General features: G+C 41.4%; 1 protein-coding gene and 2 pseudogenes across 1 annotated transcript in view; 2 read left to right on the forward strand and 1 right to left on the reverse strand.

The window, feature by feature from the left end:
- The window catches only part of LOC146007813 (opsin-5-like), a 142,302-nt gene that overhangs the window by 41,741 nt on the left and 76,473 nt on the right, over positions 1 to 24,088 (forward strand). The window contains exon 2 of the mRNA XM_083146468.1: positions 10,752 to 10,885. Coding sequence (XP_083002594.1) covers positions 10,752 to 10,885 — 134 coding nt within the window. The remainder of the gene's footprint in view (positions 1 to 10,751; positions 10,886 to 24,088) is intronic.
- Positions 14,578 to 14,697, reverse strand: LOC146011592 (5S ribosomal RNA; annotated as a pseudogene).
- Positions 22,235 to 22,354, forward strand: LOC146011593 (5S ribosomal RNA; annotated as a pseudogene).

Consider the following 24,088-nt stretch of genomic DNA (forward strand, 5'->3'; position numbering starts at 1 on the left):
TAATCCGGCTCAGTGCTGGAACCGATGATGCCGGAAAATCGGTGGTGTACCTGTATAATGTTATTACAAGCAACTGGCGCAGATGTAACATGTGCAGAGAGATTTAGGTGCTAGATGCGGGAGCGAACATTGTTAATGATATTAAGTGTACACACTAGAGAAGTAATTCCCAACCCCCATCCTCAAGTACCCTCAACAGTTCACGTTTTTCAGGTCACCTGTGGAGTTTTGAAATGTGACAGTTAATGATACACGGTGCTCCTACTGGGTGACCTGGAAAACGTGAAGTGTTAGGTGCACTAGAGAATGCATTATGTCACACACAGCTGATGTGAAAAGGAAAAATGACAGCAGTGAGCCTGCCTTCGCAGCCAGGCTGCAAAAGGCAGGTGTCGACCCTGATCGTATCTCAGGAATCCCCAAAATCCCAACACAGGGCGGGCTTTTTCATACTGGGCAGCCTTGCACTGTGCTGAGAGGCCCCTAGCATGTGAATGTCTGCAGTTGTAGTTTTGCTATTTTATTCAAATTATGTCACACAGTAGTGCCCATTATTCACATTACATGACATATATGGGTAAATTTAGTAAAGCTTCTAAAAAAGGTGATGTTTCCCATTGAAATCAATCATATTTTCTCTATCATCCTAAAAGATGAAAGACAGTATCTGATTGGTTGCTACGCTATTCGTGTTATGTCACAAAGTAGTAACCTCTTGGCATTTGGAATTCCAAAGGGCATACTTTCCAAGCTTAAGGCTGGTTTTTCTTGACAGCAGGCGGCGGCGGGACTGGGACGGGTATAATGTGTACAAAGTAAAGGGATAAAACTGTGTGGTGTAACATTAATAAGGGACATTATGGGGGACATTTACCAAAATGGATTCGTAGAAAAAAGGTGTATTCGTAGGCAGAAATACACCTTTTTTTTACGAATTTGTATTTTCGGGATTTACAATCCCAAAAATACAACAATTCGTATTCCTAAAGATGGAACATTCGTATTTGTATTTACAAATACGAATGTCTACACCATCGATAGAATACGACAGAAATTCAAAAGAATGGTAGTTCCTGATGTACTAAGCAGCCGTACTGATAATACGGCTGCTAAGTGGTGTGAAACACCCACGCAAATACGACAGGAAAATACACCTTGCTTTCCCTGTCGTATTTGCTTTAAGCCTGCACGGATCAGTCAGATCCGTGCAGGCTTTAGTGTAAAAAAAATAGAAAAAAAAAATAAATAGAAAAAAAAAAAACGGCGTGGGGTCCCCCCCACAGCCGAAACCAGCACCAGGCTGACAGAGCCTGGAGCCGGTAATTAAAAATCAGGGAACCCGACAAATAGGGGTTCCCCGATTTTTACCAACCAGCCCCAGGCTCCAGGTCCGGGGCTGGTTCCCAAAATACGTTGACTTGAAGAAGGACGTCGACATGGATCCAGAAGACCGCCGACACAGGACCAGGGCTACCTACGGAAAGAAGATAGGTAAGTATTAGTATGTGTGGGCTTTGTATGTATTAAAGTTTTATTTTAAGTATGTGTCAGTGTGTTTTATTGTACTATTTTTAATACTGTGGCACTACAAGACCCAGCGGGCCCTTTAATGCCCCGCAGGCTGGGACTTGTGGTTCTCCAAGTCCCAGCTTGCGGGGGAGGCTTGCTGGGACTCATAGTGCCCCAGTATTAGACAATAGTTTAATCTTTTTTTTACACCATTTATCAGCTCGATGCCCACTGCCCAGGGGCATCGAGGACAGCACCAGGCTTCAGCCTGGTCAGGTAAGTCCTGGAGGGGGGGGACCCCTTTATTGGGGGGGTCCTCACTCCCCCAGGGCCCCTGGCCAGGCTGACTGGTCGGTAGGGTTAATGCTTTGGCCGGGGGGACTTGTATAAAAAGTATCCCCCCGGCTGTGGCATTACCCTGCTGGCTGGTTTGGCCTGGGGCTGGTTCTTAAAATACGGGGGACCCCTAGTCATTTTGTCCCCCGTATTTTGGGAACCAGCCCCGGACCTGGAGCCTGGGGCTGGTTGTTAAAAATCGGGGAACCCCTATTTGTCGGGTTCCCTGATTTTTAATTACCGGCCCCGGCTCCTTCAGCCTTTTTTTTTTTACAATTTAATTTTTCTATTTTTTTACACACTGCAGCCTGCACGGATCTGACTGATCCGTGCAGACTGCCAGAAACATTCGTATTAGCGGCCGTATATATGTGCCGCTAATACGAATGGTTACACCATCGGAGGGTTACAAAGCAGTTGTATCTGACTGCTTTGTACATTCCCCTCCGGAACACGACTTTGCATACGACTAAAACAGTCGTATGCAGCCGTAGGGGAAATACCAATACGAAAAACTAGGTTTTTCATATTAGTAAATTTCCCCCTATATGTGAAGTAATGTGAATAAGGGTTACTGTGTGACATAAAATATGGGGGTCTTTCTGGCTCAAGCCACCAAAATGTCTAGTTACAGCTCTGAAGAAGAATTGCTATGGATGATGGGTGTTGCTGGCTGCTTCTGTGATCTGTGCGGCTGGGTGCTGTGCTGGGAAAGAGGTGCTGGGTCAGAGGCGGAACTGATGGGGGGGGGGATATGCCAAAATCTTGCTTAGTGCATCAATTTTGTAAGGACCGGCTCTGGGCTACAGGAGGGTTTGTTCTGAAGGCTGGGGGGAGCCTATGTTCTTAAGGCCGTAGGGAGGCATTGTTGACCATATTCATTTTAAATTTTAGAATCACATTTGTTTAGAAATTTAGGATATGGCAGTGAGAGCAAATACTGCCCATTATGCCTCCTGCCTTTATCTTTATAGCCAAAATCTTTATAACGCATTAAGAGAATTGCAGATTTGTAAAACTCCAATAGTGGGAACTAAAATAACATTTTATAAGTGCTATTAAGATCATCTATAATTAACATGTGGTAGGTGGAAGGAAAATATTTATTTAATTAATTCAGAATCTTTACAGTAATTAGCAGAATCACAAAACTAGTAATAACACTTTATTATTTATATTTAAAGAAGGTATTAAAAAAGTCTAAATAGCAATGCAGTGGCAAAAGGTGAGAGGCGAGCAGCATGCAAGTGTCATAGGCCCAAGGTGAGATGCGGGTGGCAGGAAGATGTCTTAGGCCAAAGGTGAGAGGTGGGTGGCTGGTAGGTGATGTTGGCACAAGGTGGGATTCCGTGTGGTAGGTAGGTGTCAAAGCCCAAGGTGTTTTGGGGCATCAAGTAGGTGTTCAAGGCCCAAGGTGGTATATGGGCGGCAGAGTGCTGTCACAGGCGCAAGGTGGTATTTTGGTGACAGGTAGGTGTGAATGGCCCGAGGTGTTATTTGGACGGCAGGTAGATGCCACAGGCTTATGATAGGATTTGGACAGAAGGTAGGTGCCCAAGGTGAAATTTGGGCAGCAGGTAGGAGTGATTAAAGCAGCAGGTAGGTGCTACAGGCCCAAGGTGTTTTTTTGGCATTAAGTAGGTGTTCAAGGCCCAAGGTGATATATGGATGGCAGATACAGCAGCTGCCACAGGCTCAAGGTGGTATTTGGTGGCAGGTAGGTACCACAGGCCTAAGGTTGTAAGTGGGCAGCAGTGAGGTGTGAAAGGCCCAAGATGATATTTGGATAGCATGTTACTGCCACAGGCCCAATGTGGTATTTTGGTGCCAGGTAGGTGTGAAAGCCAATGGTGGAATTCATGGAATTGTAGGTGCTACTGGTCAAAGTGTTATTTGGGCAGAAGGTAGGTGTTAAAGGCCCAAGGTGGTATTTGGGTGGCAGGTAGGTGCCACAGACCCATAGAGGGAATCAGGCAGTAGGTAGATGTCACTGGACCAAATTAGTTTTGGCAGAAGGTAGTTGTGAAAGATCCAATATGGTATATGGGCAGCAGGTAGCTGCCACATGCCCAAGGTTGTGTACGGATTGCAGGAAGCTGCCACAGGCCCCTTGCACATCTGCTCTCCTCCTTGCCATTCTCTGCTCTGTCCCAGAAGTCCCTGCCACAGTTTTAGCAATCCATTATATAACATCTGTGGCAAGGAATGCTGGGGCATGTAGTTCCACAACAGCTGGAGGGCCATGAGTTTGACAGCACTGTTGTAGAGTATGTGATGTAGAAACTTGTCAGCAAAAGAGAAAGTTATGATGATGCACTAAAACTGGCTGATGTTGGTTATACAGTATAATAAAACAAGCTTTTTTTATCCATCAACTACAGCAGCGGTTCCAAACCTGGGGTCATCTGCAGACCAGTTGGGGGTACTTAAAAATAATATTTGTAATGGTGGGAGAAGAAGTCTTCCATTGCTATGTAGAAGAATCACATTGTGTCACTTCCGGTTCCGTCTGCAGCATCTGCTCGTGCTGATGCCAGATCAGCAATTCACTGGGAGCTACCCGCGCTTCCCTCAGACATCAGCATTTATCTGCCCCCATGCGGACACTGGTGGAGGAAGCAGCGGTAGTAATCCTAAAGGCGTTAGCGGGAACACCAGAGACAGTACGCGGCCAGACACAGAGGGACACAATTTCTGACCGCACACTACTCCTTCCCTACTCCTTAATATAAGGGCATGCATAATGACATGCATACCACTGCCACTTGCTATACACTCAACTACTGTGGATATTTCAATTTAGTGGAGGGGGTACTCATAAATGAAAAGCCTAATCAAGGGGTACGGGAGAGAAAAAAGGTTGAGAACTGATGAACTACAGTGTCATTTTATCTTAATTACATATGTGCAGAGGGGAGTCAATCTGGTTTATCGATCAGCTGTTTGGGTGCTATGCTAGTATAATTAAAGACCCATATTATAAATGATGTTGCTTAGTTAAACCTTTCTGAGCAATATTGTTTATAATATCACTTATGAGGTTATTCTGGTTTGCAGAATAACCTCCTAACCGGACACTGTCCGCACTGCCGTCTGTATGAAAAGTTACCACAGTTCCTACCCTGCTTGGATCCACTTGTTCAGCAGCTGCAGTTTTAATCCCACTTGTCATGACTGTGTCACCCGTTTAATGAGCCCAGGTAGAGAGGAGCCAGGAGGGCTCAGGGCAGCATAAGGGCTTGAGAGCTCCTCAGGCACAGGAGTGGAGGGCAGTGGTGGCCCTGTATCAATGTCCTGGGTGGCTGCAGGCAGCAGGCGCTGTGTAGTTGTGTAGCTCTATCCCCGCATGTCCGCCAGAACCCTCCTTAATTTGACTACACAAATCTGTTGGAGTGTCCTGGCCTGGGACAGCTGTCCCCGTAGCACCCCCTGATGGTGGCCCTGTTGTTCAGTAGTGTGTATTTGCTACATATAATTCTCTTGGTATAACATATCGTTAATGTGGTGGAGCATATTGTCTAGTGCAGGGGTCCTCAAACTATTTGGCTCTGGGACCCCATCAGACAGTAAAAAGAACTACAGGACCCCAGCAATTTACTGCAGAAGGTCATCACGTCACATGTGTAGGCAGCAGTCAGCACATGCAAGGCAGCATTGTGGAGGCACAAAATGATGGGAGGAGTCTAAAGGCGTGTACACACGGTCAGATGTGCCTTAAGATGCGATCCACGATCCGATCAGATCGGATCTTAAGGCACATCCGATTTGCATACTATCTTGACTATATAGTGCAGATCTGCACTATATAGTCAAGGCAGTCAAGACTTTCTGGCTTGCGATACGTGAACGCACATCGGAATCGGATGCAGATCGCAAGGGTTTTAACCCTTGCAATCTGCATCCGATTCCGATCCAATGTTGACTATATCGTCAACATTGGAAAGGAAATCGGACCATGTGTACACACTATTACTCTCACTGACTGAGAGTTGAAAAAGTCATCAGCCTGATGGTCAGCAACATAGAGTCGTGACCCCATGCTGAGTAGGTCGGGACCCACTTTGGGGTCAGGATTCACAGTTTGAGAACTGCTGGTCTAGTGTGTATGTCTTAGATATACAGAACTACAGATAGAAAAGAGAGCGCATTTATATTAATGTACACAATTTATTAAATCTTAAAAAGCAACAAGGTAATATGCAATCAATAATAATAAAATATAATTAAAATTAATACCATGTTTATCTTGAATACCAAATTGAGACAGTTAAATTATACAGTTATAATCTTACAATTAATCCCGGAGTTCTTATTCTCTTGAGTCCTTAATAGGTATTGTTATAGTAAGGAGCCTTCAAATAACTAGGTCTGTAATTAATGTCAGTCAGTTGGTTTATCCTAAGACCGTTTGTATAGGCAGGATTATTTAGATCAGTAAGGTAATGACAACTGTTTACCAATTATAATTTTGTGGACATAATCCAAATGATACCCAAGTGGCTGATGATAAGAAGCCGCTGACAGGAGCTGGATGGTAACTTACAGATGTGAGGGATCGGTAGGTCTGTGCAGGTGGAAGAATGGTCGGGCAGATCTGAGTTGGAGGTCGCTACCACCGGCGCTGCTCTGTTGTAATGGGAGCCCGCATCGGGAGCAACCTCTGCCGCAATGAGATGTTGAGGAGTCACTGGCAACCGGCGTGACTTGATGTTGAAAAAGCCGACGTCGGGAGCAACTCCTTGCAAGCAGGAATACCTCCGGCCTCCGAACCGCACCTTGCACTTTCCCCGGCTGGGTATGGGCGATGGAACGGCAGATACCGCCGTGGGTCTCTCGCTGGAATGGTGTTAACGTTGCACTGTGCCCCCAGGTTTGGGAGACTGGCGTCAGCTGCTCCGTTATCCCTCACTATCTGTCACTGCAGGTGGGATCTTTTGGATTGAAGTTGCCACTAATTGTGGAAAAAGTCCAAAATAAACATGGGATGATTAAAAGCAAATATTCCCCTTTTTTCTTGACGTGTTTCTCCGTTCAAATCAAATGACGGTTTCCTCAGAAGATAAGGGTAATGGTGTTAAAGTCCTTGTTTAAATAGGAGGCTCAGCCTATCAGCGGTAGACATTCCTTAGGTTACACCTGTGTATTGTAATTAGTTCATCATTGTAACAGGTGAGCATCCTTTTCACATTTCTACGAGTATAATATTAATACCATTTCGACTGTGGATTTTTTTTTTTGTATAACAGAAAAACAATTTAATGCTAATAATAATGATAATTTTTGTTTTAATAAAGTAGAATTAAATTAATTTAATTTAATTTAATTCTACTTTATTAAAACAAAAATTATCATTATTATTAGCATTAAATTGTTTTTCTGTTATACAAAAATAAATAAATCCACAGTCGAAATGGTATTAATATTATACATGTAGAAATGTGAAAAGGATGCTCACCTGTTACAATGATGAACTAATTACAATACACAGGTGTAACCTAAGGAATGTCTACCGCTGATAGGCTGAGCCTCCTATTTAAACAAGGACTTTAACACCATTACCCTTATCTTCTGAGGAAACCGTCATTTGATTTGAATGGAGAAACGCGTCAAGAAAAAGGGGAATATTTGCTTTTAATCATCCCATGTTTATTTTGGACTTTTTCCACAATTAGTGGCAACTTCAATCCAAAAGATCCCACCTGCAGTGACAGATAGTGAGGGATAACGGAGCAGCTGACGCCAGTCTCCCAAACCTGGGGGCACAGTGCAACGTTAACACCATTCCAGCGAGAGACCCACGGCGGTATCTGCCGTTCCATCGCCCATACCCAGCCGGGGAAAGTGCAAGGTGCGGTTCGGAGGCCGGAGGTATTCCTGCTTGCAAGGAGTTGCTCCCGACGTCGGCTTTTTCAACATCAAGTCACGCCGGTTGCCAGTGACTCCTCAACATCTCATTGCGGCAGAGGTTGCTCCCGATGCGGGCTCCCATTACAACAGAGCAGCGCCGGTGGTAGCGACCTCCAACTCAGATCTGCCCGACCATTCTTCCACCTGCACAGACCTACCGATCCCTCACATCTGTAAGTTACCATCCAGCTCCTGTCAGCGGCTTCTTATCATCAGCCACTTGGGTATCATTTGGATTATGTCCACAAAATTATAATTGGTAAACAGTTGTCATTACCTTACTGATCTAAATAATCCTGCCTATACAAACGGTCTTAGGATAAACCAACTGACTGACATTAATTACAGACCTAGTTATTTGAAGGCTCCTTACTATAACAATACCTATTAAGGACTCAAGAGAATAAGAACTCCCGGATTAATTGTAAGATTATAACTGTATGAATTTAACTGTCTCAATTTGGTATTCAAGATAAACATGGTATTAATTTTAATTATATTTTATTATTATTGATTGCATATTACCTTGTTGCTTTTTAAGATTTAATAAATTGTGTACATTAATATAAATGCGCTCTCTTTTCTATCTGTAGTTCTGTATATCTAGGTCCTAGGTTTTTTTGGGAGCTGCAATACATTTCATTAACACTGTGGTCTAATTGATTAAATCAACCCAACTCTAATTAATTGATTGCGCCTGATATACTGTTGGGGTATATTTATTTTCCTAGTGTGTATGTCGTTTAACACCATAGATGTGATCAGTAACTGGGATTTCATATTATTAGTGACACATCCCTTTAGTTTCTGTGTTTGTAGGGAACACATTTTCCCCATTTTACAGCTGCACTGACATGCATTTTTTTTGTTTATTTTTCTTTTGAACATAAATCATTGTTCTAAACTATAAGAAGGGCCTTGATATTTACCACTTGTCCTTGGTGAGTATTTTCAGGCTGCTAGAATTCATTTATTGTTATACAAAGTATTACGGACTACCTTGCAAGCATAGTCATCATGCTTTTGTATTCTGCACTAAGCGCTATCTAAACTATGACATCCTCCGCCTCTTTCACTCCTGTTGTGTGCATGTGTTTTTTAAGTTTTTTTTTTTTATCGGCATATGTATCTATGCCTCAAATGTATTATCTTATAATGACAAGTAAACACACTTTTTTATTTGTTTTGTGTGAAGGGACAGTTCCTCCCTGTTGTACTGATCTCTAAATGAATGTACATTACTAGCTAAAACTGAAGATATGGGTTAGGACCATAAATATGCACACTGCCTTGAGGAAGAGTCCATGCTTTAAACGCATAAGCCTATGACAGAAGGACCACCTTGTTGAAGGCGTAAGTGGTCACAAAACGACCTCTAACATCACTCTGTGCAGACGCAAATCATGTTTGCCGTGCAGCATACAAGCCGACCGCTGCTGGTGCACAGCGATGTCTGGCAAAGTCCCTGGAGTGGACGCTCCAATCCGCGCATTCAAATCGCAGCCAAAAATGCCAGAAATCCCAGGATCCTGCGAATACAGATCCCGGCATTGGCATCCCTATTTGCCACATTGAAGTTTAATGTATCCTGCGATCCAGGTGCTTCTACATGTGGAAATTGTTTGCTACTAGTTATCATCAATGCACGCTTAAAGCCGATGCACCTGCTAACAAGAATATTTTGTTATATCTCAAGTCTGTATGGCCTGCAATTGTACAGTATTTCCTGACTTCCATAGTTAAAATGTTGGCTGGTTATAAAATTAATAAACAAAAAACAGAAATATTAGATTTTTATATTTCGCAAAAAGATAAGGATATATTGGCACTTACTTTTGGTTTTAAATGGCATAGACAACATATCTCTTATTTAGGAGTATCCATTACCAAAAATTATTGGAAACTTTATGATGCTAACTACCCCAAATTAATTGCTCAACTTCAAAAAGATCTTAGTAACTGGGGCGGGTATCATATTTCATGTATTGGACGGGTTAATGCAATTAAAATGAATCTTATTCCTCGTTTACTTTATTATTTTCAAACCTTACCGGTCAGGGTTCCGACGTGTGCCTTTAATTTTTTGCAGCGTAACATTATGAACTTTATCTGGTCTATGAAAAAACCAAGAGTAAATCATTTAGTAATTCAGAGACATTCATCGGAGGGTGGGCTGGGGGTCCCAAACGTTAGATTGGCTGAGAGAGCTCTCAGTGCAGATAGGGGGTTCTGCCAGCGCTCAAATAACTGCTGTACGAAGGGGCTGCTGAGTTATGAGCCGTCCTAGCTCAAGATTTAGCTTTAGTAGTAGAGTATGGATTAACTCTGCGCTCTCCTTCTAACAACCTCCTCTGTGTGTATTACGAGGGTTGTTTTGATGTGCCCTTATGTGAGTGCAGGATAAGAGATGGTTTAGTGACCGTGTGCCCAATGAGATAACCGAATGACAAAAAACCTATGTACTGTGGAAACGGTATAAGCCCCGCGCTCACCTTGGTTTGGGGCGCCCCCCGCCATCGCCGCAGGCTTACCTGTCTGCACGTCCCGGCTCCCCTCCTGGCTTCAATTAATAATTCTATGCAGACGGACCACGATAAAATGGCCGCCCCCATACCGCAGACAGTTTCAGAGAACTGTCTGCTTTATCGGGCGGCCATTTTATCGTGGTCCGTCTCCATAGAATTGATTGAAGCCAGGAGGGGAGCCGGGACGCGCAGACAGGTAAGCCTACGGGGGATGGAGGCGGGGGCATTACTATAGCACTGCAGCCCCCCCGGCGCCCCCACATGCACAGCGCCCCCCCGCGACCGCGGGGGCTGCGGTGCTATAGTTACGCCACTGCAGCAGGGAGCATTGATGTGGGAACTCTATGAGGAATCTAAATGGGTGGGGCTTAGCAGGATCTGAATGAAGTGAGGGGAGAGAGCAGATGCCGGCTGTTGAGTAATGGAGCAGATTTCATGCAGCTCATTTCCCCCTTCTCTCCTGTCCTTCCACAGTCCACTCACTGCACTCAGCTCTGAGAGAGAAGCTCTGCCCCAACAAGAAGCTGATGACTAAAATGCTGCTGCTGCTACCTGGGAAAGAGGAGGGCATTCAATGGCAAGCTTTACCCCTGCAGCTTCTGCCCACAGTAAGTATATAGAGAAGCCAACATATCCTTTTATGTCACTGTGTGTTTGTGTATACAGTGTATATATATATATATATAGGGCCCGCCACCACTAGGCAGATTTAGGCATTTGCCTAGGCCACTGGAGGGCGGTAGTGAGCTGCAGGCCAGCAGCAGCAGAGGAGCAGGAGGAGAGCCGGAGGAAGGAACGCACTCATAGGTGTTACTGTTTGGTGAGTATTCCGGCAGCAACGCACTCCAGTCCCCCTCCCTCCCCCCAGCAGTATGGCGGCAGTATGGTACCAACACCCCCCCTCCCGGCGGGCGGCCACACCGTGCACCCCCACAGCAGCTAGGTGGCCACATAGCGGACCCCCACCCCACCCCCCGGGCAGTGCGCCGGCAGTATCGCCCCCCCCCGGCAGCCGTTCGTGCGGCCACTTGGCACCCCGCTCCCAAAGCAGCTAGCCAGCCACATAGTGGACCCCCCCCCGGGAAATGCACCGGCAGTATCGCACCACCACCCCTGGGCGGGTGAGCGCCGGGGCACCCCTCCCGACACTCAGATGCTTAATTTATAATGTGTAATGTGCACAACAGTGTGTTGTGTATTGTATAAGTTGCATTACGGTGTGCTGCATATAATGTAACGGACATTAAGGTGTGTGGTATATAGTGTAAGGGACATTACGATGTGTGTTATATATTGTAAGTGATATTACTGTGTGTGGAGTATACTCAGGTCTTTTTTTCAGCTGGCTCCAGCAGGAACTGAGGCCCTTATTCTAGTTCACTCTTTCTGACAAAATATTTCTTAGATGGACAAAACCATGTGCACTGCAGGTGAGGCAGGTGTTACTTGTGCAGAGATAATTAGATTTGGGTGGGGTTTTACACCTGCCTCACCTGCAGTGCACATGGTTTTGTCCATCTAAGAAATATTTTGTCAGAAAGAGTGAACTAGAATAAGGGCCTCAGTTCCTGCTGGAGCCTGCAGAAAAATAGCCCTGAGTATACAGTAAGTGATATTACGGTGTTTGGTGTATAGTGTAAGTGATATTACGGTGTGTGACTATGAGCCAGATTCTCTAAGCTTCAAAAGTGATAAAATGGAGAGTGATAAACAGCCAGCCAATCAGCTCTTGTCTGACATTTTTCAAACACCGTCTGTAACATGGCAGGTAGGAGCTGATTTGGCTGGCTGTTTATCACTCTCCATTTTATCACTTTTGAAGCTTAGTGCATCTGGCCCATATTCTTTAAGTGATATTACGGTATGTGGCGTATAGTGTAAGTTGCAATACAGTATGTGGTGTATAGTGTATGGGTTATTACGGTGTGGCGTATAGTGCAAATGGCCTTACGGTGTGTGACGTATAGTGTATGGGGCATTACGGTGTGGTGTATAGTTTAAAGGCCCATGCACACTGGGTGATTTTGAGCTGAAAGCTGTTTAGTTTTGTCTTTTGGCTGCTTTCAGTGCAAAGGCTACCCAGTATGTATGGGGCAGCGATGAGCACTGATGCACGCTCCTGCATCATCGCTGGTGGGCGCCGCTCATCTGCTGGTATTACCAGTCCTGCTATGAGAAGCCATCCTACCCAGGAAAATCGCTCAGAAGGGCGAAGGTCGCTCAGTGTGTATGCACTTAGCCCAGCGATTTTCCCCTCATTGTTATCCATACATGCTGGGCAAAAACGCTCCATGTATAGTGGCATCCTAGAGATAGCTATTGAGGGAAATGCGCATAAGCGGCATGTCTGTCACCACTGCAGAGTTGGAATGTGTTTTGTACTACAATACTACAATAGCCATAATTGACTATGTTCCTTATTGTAGCAGCCAGAATTGACTAAGTGTGTATGGAGATCAGAGGTCAAATGAGCGCTATCTGTAAGATCTCAAGTAATTTGAAAGCACATGCTGCACGTCTAGCTAGCTGATACTTCAAGCCCTAATAGGGATGAGCAGATTGCAGGAGTAATCTCTAAAAGGCAATTTAAAAATGCAATATAAAGAATTGGAGAAGCATTAACAATTATATATTTTTATGCACATGACTATATCCACACAAGAAATCTAGCCAGCATTACACAAATCTAGCAATAAATGAAATTGCGTTTCATTCAAACTTATTCTATATATATATATATATATATATATATATATATATATATATATATATATAACGGTTTGAGAAGAGGTCTAAGCGACTACAAATATCTGTATCAGAGGCGTTTTACTTTTAAAACATAAAAGTTTTATTTGTAAAAAATATATATATATAAAAAATGCACAGGAGTATTTAATAAGAACAAACAAATACAAGAAATATCATAAAAAAAAAAAAAAAAAACTACAGAGGTAAAAATAGCGAAGCTAAGTAAAAAATGCCTATAAAAAATATCGCTAAAAAAGGGGAGATATATAAGTTTAGATAAAAGATACAGAGGTATCAAACTTAACTTTCTATGGAGGAGTCAGCAGGCAGTACCCAACGCGTTTCGTCATCTGAGACTTCATCAAGGGGTGAGAGGGATGTGTGCCTGGTGCTCTATTTATACTCTATATGTCTAGTGATCCCAATTATGATGTCACATCCTGTAGGATGTGGCTATCGTTTCTAAAAACATCAAAAATCATCAAAATTCGAAAACACTCCTATGGGCGTTACAGTACAGGCTCTATGCAGCCAGCGCTATTGGTGAATAATGCATATTCATATTAAAAACAGTGGAAAACATAGTTTATAATTGCGGGGACGCGTGCGCCCACTTCCGGCGGGCGCACGTCACTTCCGCCCCGCTTCCTGTGTCAGGCAATGCTTTGTAGTGCGATGACTTCCGCCTCTCTCCGGCGGACGTTCGGGAGCGCCCCACTTCCTTTGTAGGCTTGCGTCTGATTGGTCTGTTTAGTTTGGGCGTCAGCTCTGTTTGGAAGAAGTTCATTCATGGTAAATGTCTCCGTTTCAGCGGCCATTTTGTTAGAGATTTCTTCATCTTTTGCTAAGGGAATCGGCCATTTTTCTGAATACAGATGCGCGGACTTATGATAATAATACTCGATTTTTCGTGGGACATATGGAGAGAAATATATGGATAAGAGATATAAAACGTTAGTGCTTGTATTTAGATGTACATACCAAATTCATATCGCTTAATAAACCCTATCATAGCTTATATTAACTATATATGACAGATTATCTTGGTTAGAGCAGTGTAAATTAATGTCCAATGTACATTCATTTAGAATAACCTGGTCAGAAGTATATATATACGCATACATACACATACATATATATACATGTGTATATACATACACCCATAGAAATTTTAATAAATAATTATAAATATAGAGACAAATTATGCAGCATGAGACAGATAAATATAATATAGCAGCAATTTTAGTGAATTAAGAGCATATATTATGTACTCATAATTTTAGTAAAAATACAGAACCTTAGTGAGGTAAGCAAACTTTTGACAGTGATTTATAAGGTAGGAGTAATAGCTAACAGTATATAGGTGAATCATACAAGAGTAATGTGATTTTAGTGTTTATAGCTTTTTATTTTTATTTTAAAAATATATATTACAGTGATTACTAAGTGCGGACATGATGGTATATTTGTGAAATAGTGAGTTTGATTGTGAAGGTGATTGAGCCATGGTATCTCTATCTTGTCCTTATCACGAGGTATACGTTTTTCCTGTACATTACAGTACCCGTTCTTCTCAGGTAGTCACCTGTCCTGATACTGTACGGGCCCAAACACTGCTTGGCTGCCAAGATCGGACGGGGTTGGGCATTCCCAGCGTGGTATGACTGTAATGTTTATTCCATGTTCCATTTCCTCTTGGACTTTGGTACCTTATTGCTCATATAGTAAAACCTGAGTGAGGGTTTGGGAAGGAAAGTAAAAAAAGGGGAAGAAAGGAAGAAAGTGATCCAGTTTGTGATAGAAAAGTGAGGTTTAGAGGGGGTTTACAAAACCTTTAGAGGAAAGGTGCAATCTCGTATCCTTCATTTAAACCGCTTGGATACAGCGTCTGGAGCTGGAAGATCCAGTACATCTCCCTTTGGGACAATTTTTTAGCCAGGTCGCCTCCTCTGTCACCCAACTGGACATGTTCGATTGCTTTAAACGTCAAATCTTCAGGGTTAGAAGCATGGGTTGCGGTGAAATGTCTCGGAACTGCATGATTATCCATTTTGTTCTTTATGCTTCTAACATGTTCCTGGATTCTGATTTTTAGGGGGCGTTTCGTCTTGCCGACATATTTCTTCCCACAGGTGCATTCTAATAAATAAATTACTGAGGTGGAGTTGCAGTTGGTAAAGTCCTTCATTTGGAATTCATTGTTATTTCCTGTATCTGTAAAGCTCTTCCTGTTAGGGTGGAGGTACTTGCATATGATGCATTTGCCACATTTATACGATCCTTTGCATTTCGGTAGTCTAGTGGATGCTGTAGGTGTTTTTAGCATGCTGGGTGCTAAGATGTCTTTCAGGTTTTTTGATTTTCTGTATACAATATCCGGTTTAGGTGGTAGGATACTCTTTAATACTGGATCCATCAAGAGAATCCCCCAGTGATTAGTTAATGACTTCTTAATGATGTCTTCATGCCTATTATAGGTGGTGATGAAAGCTACTGACTCTTTACCTTCTTCCTTTTTCTTTTTGTATGTGAGTAATGAGGTTCGGTCTGTGTTTCGTGTTTTCTCTATTGCCTTTTCAATTAGACCAGGTGGATACTCCTTTTCTGTAAATCTTTGTCCGTAGAGGGTCAATTGTTCCTCCATGTCTTCTTGCTTACTGCAATTCCGCTTGATCCTGTGGAATTGCGAGAACGGTATGTTGTCCTTCCATCGTTTTAAATGATTGCTCTTATGGTGCAAGTAGCTGTTCTTGTCCACGTTTTTGACATAATTTTTAGTTATTACTTTGTTATTTTCATGTGTCAAAATCAGGTCCAGAAACTCAATGGAATCTTTCTGTACATTTGATGTGAACTTTAGATTCATATCATTAATGTCCAAGCTTTTAAAAAATTCTTGAAAGAGTACTTCTGTTCCGTCCCATACAATTAAAATGTCGTCTATATAGCGTTTGTATAAAATAATTTCATTTGTGAAGTTTGGGTTATTATAAATATACAAATTCTCCCAGTGTCCCATAAAAAGATTTGCGAAACTCGGCGCAAAGATAGTCCCCATAGCTGTTCCGCACTGCTGTAGATAAAATTGATCCTGAAATTTAAAATAGTTATGGTGTAGAATAAAAAACATGACATCGCAAATAAAATCTCTGTGCTCTGGTGTGATTGAGGCATCTTTTTCTAGGTAACTCCTGCTGGCTTCCACTCCTTTTTTATGTTCGATGCAGGTGTACAACGATTGCACGTCTATGGTTACCCATTTATATGTATCTTTCCATTCAAAGGGTTCCATTGTGTTAAGTACGGATGTTGTGTCCTTTAGATAGGAGGGTAAGCATTTGACATATTTGTTAAGAAAGAGGTCCACATATTGTGACAGGTTTGAAGTTAGTGAATCTATGCCTGCCACGATAGGTCTTCCGGGCGGTTTTTTTTGGCATTTGTGGACTTTTGGTAAAAAGTAAAAAATAGGGGTAATGGGGTCTGATCTTAATAAAAATTGGTATTCATCTTTTGTTAAAATATTGTTCCTGAGGCCTTGTAATAAAAGAGTACGTAGTTCCTCGATGTATGTGTCCTTCGGATCATTGGGTAACATGCTATATGACTTCTTGTCATTTAGAAGCCTTTCTGCTTCTTTAACGTAAGATACCCGATCCATAATAACCAGTCCCCCCCCTTTATCAGCTGGTTTTAAAACCAAGTTTTGGTCCTTTTGTAGTTTCTTCATGGCCTCTCTTTCAGAGTTTGTCATGTTCTTCGTTTTGACTGGTGCTTGTTCTAGATCACAGAGGTCTTTTTTGACAAGGTCATAGAAAATACTGATGTTTGATCCTTTCGATTCTAGTGGGTAATATTTAGATGCTGGCTTCAAACCTGATTTAGATCTATTTTCATAGTTTGAGGTTATCGCATCTTCTTTCCTTAGAAAATGCCTCTTCAATGTCAGTTTTCGTACGAATTTATTCAGGTCAATATACGTATCAAATCTGTTCAAGCTACTTGTAGGTGCAAAGGATAGTCCTTTTCCCAGTAGGGACACTTCTGGTGCTGTGAGTACGTGTTTAGAGAGGTTGAAAATGCCTTTACTCTTTGCCATGGTTTCGATGTCTTGTGGTTTCATTATGCCGCTCTTTTTTTGGGATCTTTTCCTCCCACTGCCCCGTTTTCCTCGTCGTCTGTAAGTCTTCTTTTTAATGGAGATGCTTGTTTTACGTTCTCTTTCAGGAATACTCTCCAATCCTCTTTTCTCCTTGTTCCTGTGCTTGGAGATAAAAAAGACGAGGAAGACGGTTCTTGTTCTCCGTTTGGTCTTAGTCTTTGCAGAGCTGTGAATCTGTTGCTGGTCTTTATTGGTGCATAGTTTGGTGAATCGAAGCTCCTATGTCTCATTGATGATTTTTTGTGTGTGACATGTTTCCATTTGTTTTTGTTATCCTGTGGATGTGTATGTTCGATGTTGTTGAATCTGTTCCAATTTTTGACCTTTCCTTGGTCATAGTCTGTCTTATCCCTCAGAAATTTCTTTTCTTTGCCTTTGATGACGTCCTCCTCTATTCTTTCTAGTTTTTTATTGAGTACCTTCTCGTTGACCCTGTAGTCTTCTGTATCTTTGTAGGTTTCCAAAACTCCTTCCTGTGTTTTGATATCTACTTCCAGTTCTAACAGAGTTTTCTGTTTCTCTTCGATTAGTAGTTTCATCAAACTCAGGGAGCATGTATGGAGGATGGCATCCCATTTTTCCATAAAAGGTGAGTCTTGGTTTCCAAAGGTGGGTTGTTTTTGGATTCTTAGGCCTCTTGGAATCCTATTGACTGAGATATAGTGTTGTAGTCCCTGTATGTCCCACCAGGCCTTGATCTCCTTTGTGAGAGTTTTTTCTATGGCCCAGAACAGGTCATCTAGGTCTTGTGATGGTACCGTCTCGTTTGTTTGCTTGTTCTCATTAAAAATACTTTTACACAAAATGTCTCTTTTTGTGGTGCGTTCATTATTTCTGAACATATTTGCAAAAGTGTCCTAACACCAGGCTGCCTTACAAAAGATAACCGATAATGTCCAAGGAGAGAGGGGTATTGTAGGGCGCCACTTGTGTCCTGAACAACTGAGTTAGTTTGTATAAAAAACAGATATACCTTTTTAGAAAAAAAAAAAAAAAAGGGTGTCAGCTGACCTCTAAAAGAAACACCTTGGTAAGGGGTGTGACACAAAAAGATACAACGGTTTGAGAAGAGGTCTAAGCGACTACAAATATCTGTATCAGAGGCGTTTTACTTTTAAAACATAAAAGTTTTATTTGTAAAAAATATATATATATATAAAAAATGCACAGGAGTATTTAATAAGAACAAACAAATACAAGAAATATCATAAAAAAAAAAACTACAGAGGTAAAAATAGCGAAGCTAAGTAAAAAATGCCTATAAAAAATATCGCTAAAAAAGGGGAGATATATAAGTTTAGATAAAAGATACAGAGGTATCAAACTTAACTTTCTATGGAGGAGTTAGCAGGCAGTACCCAACGCGTTTCGTCATCTGAGACTTCATCAAGGGGTGAGAGGGATGTGTGCCTGGTGCTCTTTTTATACTCTATATGTCTAGTGATCCCAATTATGATGTCACATCCTGTAGGATGTGGCTATCGTTTCTAAAAACATCAAAAATCATCAAAATTCGAAAACACTCCTATGGGCGTTACAGTACAGGCTCTATGCAGCCAGCGCTATTGGTGAATAATGCATATTCATATTAAAAACAGTGGAAAACATAGTTTATAATTGCGGGGACGCGTGCGCCCACTTCCGGCGGGCGCACGTCACTTCCGCCCCGCTTCCTGTGTCAGGCAATGCTTTGTAGTGCGGTGACTTTTGCAAATATGTTCAGAAATAATGAACGCACCACAAAAAGAGACATTTTGTGTAAAAGTATTTTTAATGAGAACAAGCAAACAAACGAGACGGTACCATCACAAGACCTAGATGACCTGTTCTGGGCCATAGAAAAAACTCTCACAAAGGAGATCAAGGCCTGGTGGGACATACAGGGACTACAACACTATATCTCAGTCAATAGGATTCCAAGAGGCCTAAGAATCCAAAAACAACCCACCTTTGGAAACCAAGACTCACCTTTTATGGAAAAATGGGATGCCATCCTCCATACATGCTCCCTGAGTTTGATGAAACTACTAATCGAAGAGAAACAGAAAACTCTGTTAGAACTGGAAGTAGATATCAAAACACAGGAAGGAGTTTTGGAAACCTACAAAGATACAGAAGACTACAGGGTCAACGAGAAGGTACTCAATAAAAAACTAGAAAGAATAGAGGAGGACGTCATCAAAGGCAAAGAAAAGAAATTTCTGAGGGATAAGACAGACTATGACCAAGGAAAGGTCAAAAATTGGAACAGATTCAACAACATCGAACATACACATCCACAGGATAACAAAAACAAATGGAAACATGTCACACACAAAAAATCATCAATGAGACATAGGAGCTTCGATTCACCAAACTATGCACCAATAAAGACCAGCAACAGATTCACAGCTCTGCAAAGACTAAGACCAAACGGAGAACAAGAACCGTCTTCCTCGTCTTTTTTATCTCCAAGCACAGGAACAAGGAGAAAAGAGGATTGGAGAGTATTCCTGAAAGAGAACGTAAAACAAGCATCTCCATTAAAAAGAAGACTTACAGACGACGAGGAAAACGGGGCAGTGGGAGGAAAAGATCCCAAAAAAAGAGCGGCATAATGAAACCACAAGACATCGAAACCATGGCAAAGAGTAAAGGCATTTTCAACCTCTCTAAACACGTACTCACAGCACCAGAAGTGTCCCTACTGGGAAAAGGACTATCCTTTGCACCTACAAGTAGCTTGAACAGATTTGATACGTATATTGACCTGAATAAATTCGTACGAAAACTGACATTGAAGAGGCATTTTCTAAGGAAAGAAGATGCGATAACCTCAAACTATGAAAATAGATCTAAATCAGGTTTGAAGCCAGCATCTAAATATTACCCACTAGAATCGAAAGGATCAAACATCAGTATTTTCTATGACCTTGTCAAAAAAGACCTCTGTGATCTAGAACAAGCACCAGTCAAAACGAAGAACATGACAAACTCTGAAAGAGAGGCCATGAAGAAACTACAAAAGGACCAAAACTTGGTTTTAAAACCAGCTGATAAAGGGGGGGGACTGGTTATTATGGATCGGGTATCTTACGTTAAAGAAGCAGAAAGGCTTCTAAATGACAAGAAGTCATATAGCATGTTACCCAATGATCCGAAGGACACATACATCGAGGAACTACGTACTCTTTTATTACAAGGCCTCAGGAACAATATTTTAACAAAAGATGAATACCAATTTTTATTAAGATCAGACCCCATTACCCCTATTTTTTACTTTTTACCAAAAGTCCACAAATGCCAAAAAAACCCGCCCGGAAGACCTATCGTGGCAGGCATAGATTCACTAACTTCAAACCTGTCACAATATGTGGACCTCTTTCTTAACAAATATGTAAAATGCTTACCCTCCTATCTAAAGGACACAACATCCGTACTTAACACAATGGAACCCTTTGAATGGAAAGATACATATAAATGGGTAACCATAGACGTGCAATCGTTGTACACCTGCATCGAACATAAAAAAGGAGTGGAAGCCAGCAGGAGTTACCTAGAAAAAGATGCCTCAATCACACCAGAGCACAGAGATTTTATTTGCGATGTCATGTTTTTTATTCTACACCATAACTATTTTAAATTTCAGGATCAATTTTATCTACAGCAGTGCGGAACAGCTATGGGGACTATCTTTGCGCCGAGTTTCGCAAATCTTTTTATGGGACACTGGGAGAATTTGTATATTTATAATAACCCAAACTTCACAAATGAAATTATTTTATACAAACGCTATATAGACGACATTTTAATTGTATGGGACGGAACAGAAGTACTCTTTCAAGAATTTTTTAAAAGCTTGGACATTAATGATATGAATCTAAAGTTCACATCAAATGTACAGAAAGATTCCATTGAGTTTCTGGACCTGATTTTGACACATGAAAATAACAAAGTAATAACTAAAAATTATGTCAAAAACGTGGACAAGAACAGCTACTTGCACCATAAGAGCAATCATTTAAAACGATGGAAGGACAACATACCGTTCTCGCAATTCCACAGGATCAAGCGGAATTGCAGTAAGCAAGAAGACATGGAGGAACAATTGACCCTCTACGGACAAAGATTTACAGAAAAGGAGTATCCACCTGGTCTAATTGAAAAGGCAATAGAGAAAACACGAAACACAGACCGAACCTCATTACTCACATACAAAAAGAAAAAGGAAGAAGGTAAAGAGTCAGTAGCTTTCATCACCACCTATAATAGGCATGAAGACATCATTAAGAAGTCATTAACTAATCACTGGGGGATTCTCTTGATGGATCCAGTATTAAAGAGTATCCTACCACCTAAACCGGATATTGTATACAGAAAATCAAAAAACCTGAAAGACATCTTAGCACCCAGCATGCTAAAAACACCTACAGCATCCACTAGACTACCGAAATGCAAAGGATCGTATAAATGTGGCAAATGCATCATATGCAAGTACCTCCACCCTAACAGGAAGAGCTTTACAGATACAGGAAATAACAATGAATTCCAAATGAAGGACTTTACCAACTGCAACTCCACCTCAGTAATTTATTTATTAGAATGCACCTGTGGGAAGAAATATGTCGGCAAGACGAAACGCCCCCTAAAAATCAGAATCCAGGAACATGTTAGAAGCATAAAGAACAAAATGGATAATCATGCAGTTCCGAGACATTTCACCGCAACCCATGCTTCTAACCCTGAAGATTTGACGTTTAAAGCAATCGAACATGTCCAGTTGGGTGACAGAGGAGGCGACCTGGCTAAAAAATTGTCCCAAAGGGAGATGTACTGGATCTTCCAGCTCCAGACGCTGTATCCAAGCGGTTTAAATGAAGGATACGAGATTGCACCTTTCCTGTAAAGGTTTTGTAAACCCCCTCTAAACCTCACTTTTCTATCACAAACTGGATCACTTTCTTCCTTTCTTCCCCTTTTTTTACTTTCCTTCCCAAACCCTCACTCAGGTTTTACTATATGAGCAATAAGGTACCAAAGTCCAAGAGGAAATGGAACATGGAATAAACATTACAGTCATACCACGCTGGGAATGCCCAACCCCGTCCGATCTTGGCAGCCAAGCAGTGTTTGGGCCCGTACAGTATCAGGACAGGTGACTACCTGAGAAGAACGGGTACTGTAATGTACAGGAAAAACGTATACCTCGTGATAAGGACAAGATAGAGATACCATGGCTCAATCACCTTCACAATCAAACTCACTATTTCACAAATATACCATCATGTCCGCACTTAGTAATCACTGTAATATATATTTTTAAAATAAAAATAAAAAGCTATAAACACTAAAATCACATTACTCTTGTATGATTCACCTATATACTGTTAGCTATTACTCCTACCTTATAAATCACTGTCAAAAGTTTGCTTACCTCACTAAGGTTCTGTATTTTTACTAAAATTATGAGTACATAATATATGCTCTTAATTCACTAAAATTGCTGCTATATTATATTTATCTGTCTCATGCTGCATAATTTGTCTCTATATTTATAATTATTTATTAAAATTTCTATGGGTGTATGTATATACACATGTATATATATGTATGTGTATGTATGCGTATATATATACTTCTGACCAGGTTATTCTAAATGAATGTACATTGGACATTAATTTACACTGCTCTAACCAAGATAATCTGTCATATATAGTTAATATAAGCTATGATAGGGTTTATTAAGCGATATGAATTTGGTATGTACATCTAAATACAAGCACTAACGTTTTATATCTCTTATCCATATATTTCTCTCCATATGTCCCACGAAAAATCGAGTATTATTATCATAAGTCCGCGCATCTGTATTCAGAAAAATGGCCGATTCCCTTAGCAAAAGATGAAGAAATCTCTAACAAAATGGCCGCTGAAACGGAGACATTTACCATGAATGAACTTCGTCCAAACAGAGCTGACGCCCAAACTAAACAGACCAATCAGACGCAAGCCTACAAAGGAAGTGGGGCGCTCCCGAACGTCCGCCGGAGAGAGGCGGAAGTCACCGCACTACAAAGCATTGCCTGACACAGGAAGCGGGGCGGAAGTGACGTGCGCCCGCCGGAAGTGGGCGCACGCGTCCCCGCAATTATAAACTATGTTTTCCACTGTTTTTAATATGAATATGCATTATTCACCAATAGCGCTGGCTGCATAGAGCCTGTACTGTAACGCCCATAGGAGTGTTTTCGAATTTTGATGATTTTTGATGTTTTTAGAAACGATAGCCACATCCTACAGGATGTGACATCATAATTGGGATCACTAGACATATAGAGTATAAATAGAGCACCAGGCACACATCCCTCTCACCCCTTGATGAAGTCTCAGATGACGAAACGCGTTGGGTACTGCCTGCTGACTCCTCCATAGAAAGTTAAGTTTGATACCTCTGTATCTTTTATCTAAACTTATATATCTCCCCTTTTTTAGCGATATTTTTTATAGGCATTTTTTACTTAGCTTCGCTATTTTTACCTCTGTAGTTTTTGTTTTTTTTTATGATATTTCTTGTATTTGTTTGTTCTTATTAAATACTCCTGTGCATTTTTTATATATATATATTTTTTACAAATAAAACTTTTATGTTTTAAAAGTAAAACGCCTCTGATACAGATATTTGTAGTCGCTTAGACCTCTTCTCAAACCGTTGTATCTTTTTGTGTCACACCCCTTACCAAGGTGTTTCTTTTAGAGGTCAGCTGACACCCTTTTTTTTTTTTTTTTCTAAAAAGGTATATCTGTTTTTTATACAAACTAACTCAGTTGTTCAGGACACAAGTGGCGCCCTACAATACCCCTCTCTCCATATATATATATATATATATATATATATATATATATATATATATATATATATATA

This window comes from Crinia signifera, chromosome 6, assembly GCF_055691185.1.
Source record: "Crinia signifera chromosome 6, ASM5569118v1, whole genome shotgun sequence".
In the NCBI taxonomy this organism is placed as follows: domain Eukaryota; kingdom Metazoa; phylum Chordata; class Amphibia; order Anura; family Myobatrachidae; genus Crinia; species Crinia signifera.